The 9,822-nt window shown below is 34.4% G+C and overlaps 1 protein-coding gene across 6 annotated transcripts in view; it reads right to left on the bottom strand.

The window, feature by feature from the left end:
* Nucleotides 1–1,340: 1,340 nt before the first annotated feature.
* The window catches only part of TFEC (transcription factor EC), a 650,324-nt gene continuing 641,842 nt past the window's right edge, over nucleotides 1,341–9,822 (bottom strand). For all 6 annotated transcript variants that reach the window (XM_059933558.1, XM_059933562.1, XM_059933557.1 and 3 more), the window contains 3 exons: nucleotides 9,044–9,119; nucleotides 2,746–2,893; nucleotides 1,341–1,868 (listed from right to left, as the gene is read on the bottom strand). In XM_059933558.1, the coding sequence (XP_059789541.1) occupies nucleotides 1,488–1,868; nucleotides 2,746–2,893; nucleotides 9,044–9,119 (605 nt within the window). In that variant the 3' untranslated portion in view covers nucleotides 1,341–1,487. The remainder of the gene's footprint in view (nucleotides 1,869–2,745; nucleotides 2,894–9,043; nucleotides 9,120–9,822) is intronic.

The following is a 9,822-nucleotide window of genomic DNA, read 5'->3' as shown; positions in this document are numbered from 1 at the left end:
CTCCTGTATTTGCAGCTTATGCTGCACCATGTAGGCTTTAATTTTAAATGTCTTCTATCTTTTGTTGTGGTTTCTCATGCAGTCATTTTAACTCCCTGAGGAGTAAGACCATATCTTGCTCATCTGTTCTATATTTTCACAGAACTTACTGCAGTTTTGAGTATCCCTCCATAAATACTCATTGATCAGATGATCATTCATGTAGGTCTAGCACAGAGTAACATCTTTGGTAAGTCAATTCCCAATGCTTTGAAGAAGCTCAAGAGAGAAAAATTTGAGTGAAGCACCATAGATGTAAATAATAAATGCTACCAAGGCTAACAGAGATCGTAGGGTACTCTAAGTACTCACAGGAATAGGACTTTATCCTCCACTCAGAGCTGAATATAATAAGAAAGATTTTCTGTTTTACTAATTATTTTGTCAGTTGGCAATCCAGTTTTCAGTATTTCATCAATTTGGAGCAAAACTGTATCAACTAATTAATTTAAATCCAAGTTTGGAAACAGTGATAAGTTTTATTTAACAAATTAACAAATTGTCCTAGTAGGGGGACTTTCGATATTTTATTTGCTGAAACTGATTATCCAATATCTCTTCTTGATAAAGTAAAAAGGATTTGGAGTGTAATTTCAGATGCTGATTAGAAAATCAGAAGAATGAAGGGGAAAAAAGAACATGTATTAACTGCATTGTGTACCTGTTTGGGGGAGCGGTGGGTATGCTTGTGTGAAGCGATAACAATTATAGCCAGTATTCTTGAGGACAGTATTCAATGTGTTCTTTTTCTGAACTGAGCATGTCTCCATAAATATGCAAAGATGCTTTTAGAGTTAGCGTGATGGAACTGACCAAGGGAATTAGAGTCTAATTTTAGAATCCTAAGTTTTTATAAATTTTCTGTATTTTATTGTGGAAAATTCTAATGTTTATTGTAGATTCACTTTTCAATTAGAAGTGGTAGATCATCTATCTTTTAATTAGTTCCCCTATAAGGCTTGAACTTTAGACAACTATCCCCCAGACAGTGGAAAAAAGGCAATGAACAACCAGATCTGTCGATCTTGATTCTTGAAAATTAACGTTGTCAGAGCTGAATAGGAAGGAGACGGAAGTAAGAAAATGTATATTTCAGAAGGTTTATTCTTTGCAGTCTGTTAGTTCCAATAGTACACCACCAAGTCACTACTTTTAAAATATCAGTAGAGAGCTATTTCTTATGTTGTGCCTCTTTCCAGGAAAACAAAATTTAAGTAGATTTGGACTCAGTAGTCAAAGAGAAAAAAAATCTTTTTTGCTCTTAATAATTCTTCAACACTGTGCTTCTTCTTCCTGTGAATTCTGTCGTTTCTAACCAATCAGTTTTTCATGAACAATATATTCCTTTCAGAAAAATTGAGCCAAAGCAATATATGAAACACAGAACTTAATTGCATAGCACCAGCATAGAATTGATTCCCAGTTGATGAATTGAGCCTGTTTATTTTTTATAACTCATCACCATCATCTGAGCTAAAGCTACTTCTCCTACTGCTCTCTTTGGAAACTGCAGGGGAAGTGGCAGATAGCAGAGGATCTGTTCCAAACGGAGATATTGTGTCATCCAGTAGCATGTCATCCAATCTTTGTTCCTCTTTCAAAGCCGCACTAAATGATAAATCTGTGAAGTGTGACAAAGGATCAGAGAAGGCCATAGCTTGATCACAGAGCTCAGGGCTTGTCCCCTGAGACAGAACCAATTGTTGGCAATAGTCTACTGAATTCTGCTCAAGATGGGCCTGTTGTTTGGTGATGTGAGCACCTAAATCAACTGTGCCAAGTGAAGCCAGGGTTGGCAGACCATGAGCACGAGCCTGTATTTCTAGTTCCTGCAATTTCAAACAAGAATAATTAAATAATGACTTTGAAAGTAAAATCAACTCTAGAGAATAAGCCACAAATAGATTTAAAATATTAACAAGCACTCAAAATGAAGAGTAATACATATTATAAATATTCTTTGCAAATAACAGAGTGTGGTATATTTCTAATGCCTGAAAAATAACCCTGAGGAAAATACTCAGATTTTTAAAAAATACTCAGATTGTTTGTTAAAGGAATACATGACATATAATGGTCCCATAGTGGCTCAGGCTACAGTACAACTATTTGGAGATAGTGGAAATCTTCCACTCATTCTTTCTGATTAATTTCTCTCTATAGGTCCATTTCATGGAAACAGGAGTGTTTTACCTGGCAGTAAGCTTGCTCACATATTAAAGAAAAAATCTTGAGGCTTATGAAAACCTATATTTTGAGATTTTGTGTCACATGAACAGATGAGGAGTGACAATATAAACTGGCAAAATATGCCTTAAGGCAATGAAATCCATAGCAATGTTACTATAGAAATAAAAGGGGGAGAGGAGAATTTAATGTCCAATATTATCCAGAGAAACAAAGGTTCTGCTTATTATTATTTTTTGACTGGGATAATATTTGTGTGTTTATAAAATTGGTTCTATTTTCTGCATCTTGCAATCAGTTATCATTCATTATATATTTTTAAAGCCAACTTGATCCTAGATTTCTAATCAAAACCTAATTGAATCAATCTAATTCATGAACTTCTAAAAGGCAATAAAATTATCCTTGGGAAGAAAAAATAATTGTTAATGAGAAAAAAATAAATGAGACCAATGAATAAAACTGATGATGGATGTCATATGTAAGCTACATGGTTCATGGCAACGTTCTTATAAAAACCTGAATCCGGAGTAGAAGGCGCCTGTTAGCCTGCTCTAATTTCTTCTGTCTGTGTTCTAATTCTCGAGCTCTCTGTTGTTCTTTTTGTAGCCACTTGATGTACTCCACTGATGCTTTTAGAATGGTTCCTTTGTTCCAGCGCGTATCACTGTAGAAAGGAGAGATAACCTTTTCACAATTGTGCATGTCAGCAGAATTCATAAGAACTTACAAAATCTTTCACATTAATATGAAATAATGATTTACATGACTATTATTCACTCTTAGATATTATTGCTTCTGAATAGAAATTTTAATAGAATAGTTAAGAAGCCCTTATATAGTAAAATTAATCCCAGAATGAAAATAAGTGTCAAAAGAAAGTAATAAAGTGACTTTTTGTGGGAGAGCTAAATGCAATATCATGATTCTACCATTACAGTTTTTATATTTTTAGTGAAAATTGCTTTTATTATTAACTCCGAGATTAAAATCTATGTGCGGTATTTCTGCATTAATGAATGAGGAAATGTACATTACTGAGGACTTAAGCCTAAATTTTTTAAGATCATTTCAAATGTACCAATCTTTTAACCTACTTTCTATAAGGTTGCTTTTATGCTTCTAGGAAAAAAATAAAATAAAGTCCCTCCTGAATGGTGATCCTGAGTAATTGTGAAACAAATCGGAGTTTGGCAACATCACTTTATGCAATAGAGCAAAACTTTCTAGAATCATTAGGCAAATTTTTCTGCACAAAAAGCATCAACATTTTTTTTAAAAGCTGGATATCTATTTTTAAGTAAGTGTACAATAAGTAAATACAGTTGAACATTGCCAATAATCTTCAGACTGTAGCATAGAAAAAATATTTTATTAAAACTTATTTTTAGACAGGAGAGATGATAAATCTGGAATTACAGAACAGGCTACTGAGTTTAATATCTAAAAACATACATCAATAAATTTAATACTATCTGACAATTCATAATATGTATGGAGAATAGGGCCAAACTGATTGCTAAAAGTTAATCAGAGCTGTTGAAAAATTTGGATGAATTTTCCATTTAGAATCATGAGATTTCTTTTAATACAACAGAAAGTAAACTTGTAGGGAAAATTTTAAAGGACATTACACTGCATGTATTTTTGGTTTACGTGATCTACACGAAATTCATGGAACTTAATATGTATTTATTAAGTGTTCAGAAGTGGGAAAATGTAGTTTATGAAAAACCTGACTGGCATGTGCCTCATTGGAAGTTCAGGTTAGACGACAATTCCATTAGCTGTAACAAATTAAAGGAAGATACATTATTCTACCACAGGTGAAAATGCTTATTAGGTGAGAATGCTGGAATAAGCCATCTTCTACTGAAAAGCACCAAACCATTGCCACGTCTGTCTCAAGCTTGAAACTGCTTTGTCAGTTCTCTGGGGCCATACAGCTGTTGTTATCTTTCCAAGCACAGTGATTTATCTAGTGGTGGGAAGGGTAGAGGGAAAAGAGGCTACTTTTGTCATTAAACCAAGAAGTTATCTGTCTCTTAAAAGTGTAGTGAACTCCTGAGTTAAAACTCTAAGCAGCAACAGGAGCCTAAAGGCCTTAATTTTGTTTTATTTCTTCTCATGGGAAGAAAAACTTGAAGGACAGAAGGAATAGGATGAAAACAATCACCCTAGTCAACTTTGAAGTTTAAGGTACTGTTTATTTAGGTCTAAAATAAACCTTCAAAGTTGTGGTAGATCCATCCACCTCACTACAAATAACTCAATTTCATTTCTTTTTATGGCTGAGTAATATTCCATTGTATATATGTGCCACATCTTCTTTATCCATTCATCTGTTGATGGATACTTAGGTTGCTTCCATGTCCTGGCTACTGTAAATAGAGCTGCAATGAACATTGTGGTACATGACTCTTTTTGAATTATGGTTTTCTCATACAGAATGAAGTCAGTCAGAAAAAGAAAAACAAATACCGTATGCTAACACATATATATGGAATCTAAAAAAAAAAAAATGGTTCTGAAGAACTTCGGGCAGGACAGGAATAAAGACGCAGACGTAGAGAATGGATTTGAGGACACTGGGAGGGGAAGGGTAAGCCGGGATGAAGTGAGAGAGTAGCATTGACATATATACATTACCAAATGTAAAATAGATAGCTAGTGGGAAGCAGCCGCATAGCACAGGGAGATCAGCTCAGTGTTTTGTGACCACCTAGAGGGGTGGGATAGGGAGGGTGGGAGGGAGACGCAAGAGGGAGGAGATATGGGGATATATATATATATGTATGGCTGATTCACTTTGTTATAAAACAGAGACTAACACACCATTGTAGAGCAATTATACTCCAATAAAGATGTTAAAAAAAAAATTGTGATAGAAAACACACAAGGGGTTTTGCTACAATATCTACTTGATGTCATTTCACTAAATGTTTAAGAGTTCACTCTATTTAAAGCCATTTTAATATATGAGGTTTCTTCTTAAAATATTTCAAGTTTTCCAAATATATTAAAGAGATGTTTACCTCTCTTCCAAGATAATTTCATGCAGTTAGGCATTAAAAAACATTATATATGACATTATACTATAAATACTAACACATACAAAGACATACCTAAGGAGTGAATGTTGATACTGGCTTTTCATTTTCTACAAAATAATTTTCTTTGAAGAACTTATATCTTTGAGAAAGTTAAAAGCTTGAATGTATATAGGGCTAAAGCAGGTAACAGAAGTATGTAAGTTGGAGTAAGAATGCTGCCAGGCAAAACTATGGAAAATGTACAATCTGTTGTCATCTTAGGAGTGCACATCCACTTAGAAGCATTAAAAAAATAAAAAAGAAAGAAAACACCATGACAGGTCTGATTCTTCTTGCTTTGATCAACATTTTATAACTTCTGATTTAGAAAGTCTTGTTAGGTATCATTTACTACCTCAACTGCCATTCTTACACAAAAGCCGGAGAAAGTTCTGACTGTAGAAGATAAAAAAATCAATACAAAAAAACCTTAATTTTATATATAAAAAAGTAGAAAGAAAAGAATAATTTGATAGCACAACTAGAATAATTCATGCTCTGTTGGCATTTTTATATCTACAAATATGATTTTTTTGTAAATATGATTAATTAAAAGCACATATGAAGTAAATCACTACCACACGTCTGTAGAAATGCTTCACTTTTTGTATTTGCTAGTTTTGTTTGGTTTTATTTTTCACTGACAGTTAAGAGACTGTGTGTTCTTCATTTCATTTTCTCAACATATATACCTCAACGATAGCTCTTTACTATATTTTTTCCCTTCTGACCATACTATTTTGACCCAGCAAAGAAGAAAGAAGTACAAATTTCTGAATGTTTTTCATACACAAAAATGGCAACTTCATAGAATTCAATATGCTTCCAGGTATTAGCTTTCATTTGCTAAGCCACGCCCTAAGTTTATTCTAGCCATGAGCTGGAAAGGTCCTCAGAGCCTTTTTATAACCAAAGCTTCAGAGTTCCTGCTACTTGCCCAAGAGCATGCGGTGTTTAGAAGATGAGTCCTAGGTCTCCTCTCTCAGTTCAGTGCTGTATCTGCAAATCTGTGGCTTTCCCACTTTTTCAAATGCATCTGCCATAAGAAATGTGTTTTCTGTTGTGATCCAGTGCGCTCTTTGTACATATAACAGCAACAAAGGTTTCATGAGGTATTACTATCCTTCTAACGTGTAATATGTAATATTCTGATATTTTCAGTGCCTACATATAATATAATAGAATTAAAACAATTGATACTTCCCCTTTCTGAAATCTACAAAGAGAAAGTCCCTTAAGAACACTTAAAATGAAGCTTTCCCAATTATGGTCCCTTTCAGATGTGATTCTGTGATAAATTGATTTTCCATATTCTAGATCAGGGGTAGACAAACTATAGCCTGCATCCTGTTTTTGTCAATAAAGTTTCATTGGATGCAGTCGTGCTCTTTCATATACATATTGTCTATGTCTGCTTTCATGCTACAATGGCAGAGTTGAATAATTGTGAGAGACTTTATGCTCACAAAGCTTGAAATAATTACTATCTGGCCCTTTAGAGGATAAATTTTCCATCCCCTGTTCTAGACAATGAATTAGAACCAGAAAGGAGCCATTTTACAACCAAAGCTTCTATAAAAATGTAGAGTAATAATTATCCCTCACACAAGCTTTATAATTTTTAAGGTATTCTCATACATATTACTTGATTTTATTTTTATAAAAACCCAGCCATATAATTGGTGCTTTACAGGCATGGTGACATCTAAAGATGTTCAGTCAGGCTTCAGTGTCCAATTTTATAGTCTCATCTGTTTTCTGCATATAACCTGGGCCTGGCACTGTGGGTTAGCTCTACCAGTGACAAGGGAAGCTCTCTTAACTGACCTTTACCTAATCACTTTCAGGATTAATTAATGTTCTCCATTCCCTTCGTGATACTCACTGACTGTTGACAGAACAAAGTAGACACTAGGCTACCTTCTAAGACACCCAGGTACTTCTGTTATCCTTGTGGTAACATGTACTTACTGACAGGCTGTTAAATGAATGCCCATTGTACTTATTATTGTGATAGTGTAATTAAATTATATGTATGTTAACTAATGAAATACGAATGCAAAAGAAGAAAGAGCATTTATAAAAATAGCTATTGTTCTTAGGAAAAGTATATTAAAAGCCTTGGAAAAACTCAAGTAAAATGTCAGTAGAGATAGGTTGCTAAAAAATATGCTGTAACAAATTAGAGTGCAAACATTAAAAAAAATCCATCTATATTTAGGTGGTCGGCACTTAGGTTTTTGTTTTATCTTTAAGAAATTGAAACAGACTATACATTTTTGTGCAGTTTACGTAAGGAAGAAAAATTGAAACACATTCAAACTAAAAGGTCTTGGTCTTACATCAAATGTTTGGTGAATAAATGTGCATTTATATTTTAAGTGTTAAAAAATGTCTTATCTCCGGGCTTCCCTGGTGGCACAGTGGTTGAGAATCTGCCTGCCAATGCAGGGGACACGGGTTCGAGCCCTGGTCTGGGAAGATCCCACATGCCGCGGAGCGACTAAGCCCGTGAGCCACAATTGCTGAGCCTGCGCGTCTGGAGCCTGTGCTCCGCAACGGGAGAGGCCACGATAGTGAGAGGCCTGCACACCGCGATGAAGAGTGGCCCCCACTTGCCGCAACTAGAGAAAGCCCTTGCACAGAAATGAAGACCCAACACAGCCATAAATAAATAAATAAATAAAATTTAAAAAAAAAAATGTCTTATCTGGAAAATGGATGTTTCCTTCTGCTAACAGAAAGAGTTGCATGCTTAGAGACTTCAAAAGATTTGAAAAATTATTGGTAGGACCTACACCAAGATTGAGCTCTTCAGATTTTCTGTCCAGTGCTCTTTCTGCCATTCTACTGGAGATGCCTTCACTATCTACTATGCCCATAAGAATAAATATGGCATTCCCTTCTATTATAAATGGATGAGTTGTCCAAGTGAATTAGCACATTTATATTTAGGGAAAGAATACTTTCAAATTTCACAGATCCCACTTTATCAAACATCATCATTTCTGAATAATGGATTTTTGCCAGTATTTGGAGAGTCCAGTTCTCAGTCTGAACAAAACATTTTTTTCTAGTCATTATTAATGCTACAATGTTTTCATGTTTTTAGAGAAACACTTAACAGGCTAAATTGATATTTTGTTTTATCAACTATTTCTTGAAATTTACAACCTCAAACATCTTGTTTAACTGACTTTGTGACTGTACGACACCATAACCTAGCTGAAAATTTAATTGCAATAACCGATTATTGACTGGCATCAATCAGCCTGTTTTTACAATTCTATTTTTTCTGCTTGCATATCGCCAGAATTTTGGAACCTCTGAAAATTCAACATTCCAATTTTCATGTACACATAAATCTTAAATTGGAAGGAGTGCTATAATCATAAATTGAGGATGCCAGTCAGTATCATGAAAGCATTTGGTATTACCACTAAATTTGCAAATATTGGTGCCGTACAGAAAAATCCACTAAATACTGAGAAGAAATAATTTACTTATTTCCTATAGCTCAATAGGACAAGTGTTAGTAACAACGTTGATGCTTAATAACTATCAGCCTTGAATAGATATTAAAAAGTGAGACCAGCAGTAGGCTTATCTTTACCACAGCTGCTTAGTTTCCTAGTCTTTGGTTCTCCCCTCCCCCTCTCCCTCTCACCCATTTTGCGGGGGGGATTGAAACCATAACATTATTAAGAAATGATTGTTGAACTCACGGATCATTAGACTTTGGAATAAGAGTGCCAAGCTCCTTGATTCGGTAATTAATATTATACCTTCTTCTTCTTTCAACTATTAAAAAAGAAATATTATTGATTATTCTCATTAAAGTACAATTCATTTTTGGTCAGCTGTAAACTTTCTTAACAATCTTTGAAAAACAATGAGCAAAAAAGTTTCATTTAGTGAAAAGGGTACTTCTCAAAAATAAAAAATTCAAACACATTTTATTCTAAAAGTAAAAATAACAATATTAGAATTGTGAGTCTATTATTCACAATTATTTTAAAACATTTTCTCTCAAAAACAACATTTTTATCATTCTTTGAAATGCAATAATATTCACTCATACAGATATATATGTATTTATATACTCTCCTTTCTCATACACTCCACTGAAAGGCTAACACAAAGTTTGGTACATGGTAGGTATGTGTGCCCAAATAGACTATGACCTCTTTGAGGGCAGGGACCATTTCTTTTGTATCTCCAGAGGCCTTGGCATGTAAAAGGTGCTAAATAAATGTACGCTGATTAGACTATAAATATAGTTTTCTAATTTAACAACTTTCAATAATACATAGAGCAGTGATTCTTAAACTCTGGCATGCATCAGACACACCTGGAGGGATAGTTAAAGTAAATTTGTACCCCGCACCTAGAGATTCTGATTTTAGTAGGACTGGGTTGGGACCCAAGAATTTGCATTTCTAGCAAGTTCCCAGGTGATGCCGATGCTGCTTGTCTAGGGACCACACTTTGAGAACTACTGATA

This window comes from Balaenoptera ricei, chromosome 9 (genome assembly GCF_028023285.1).
Source record: "Balaenoptera ricei isolate mBalRic1 chromosome 9, mBalRic1.hap2, whole genome shotgun sequence".
NCBI classification, from domain to species: Eukaryota; Metazoa; Chordata; class Mammalia; order Artiodactyla; family Balaenopteridae; genus Balaenoptera; species Balaenoptera ricei.
This window is presented reverse-complemented; position numbering and strand designations above follow the sequence as displayed.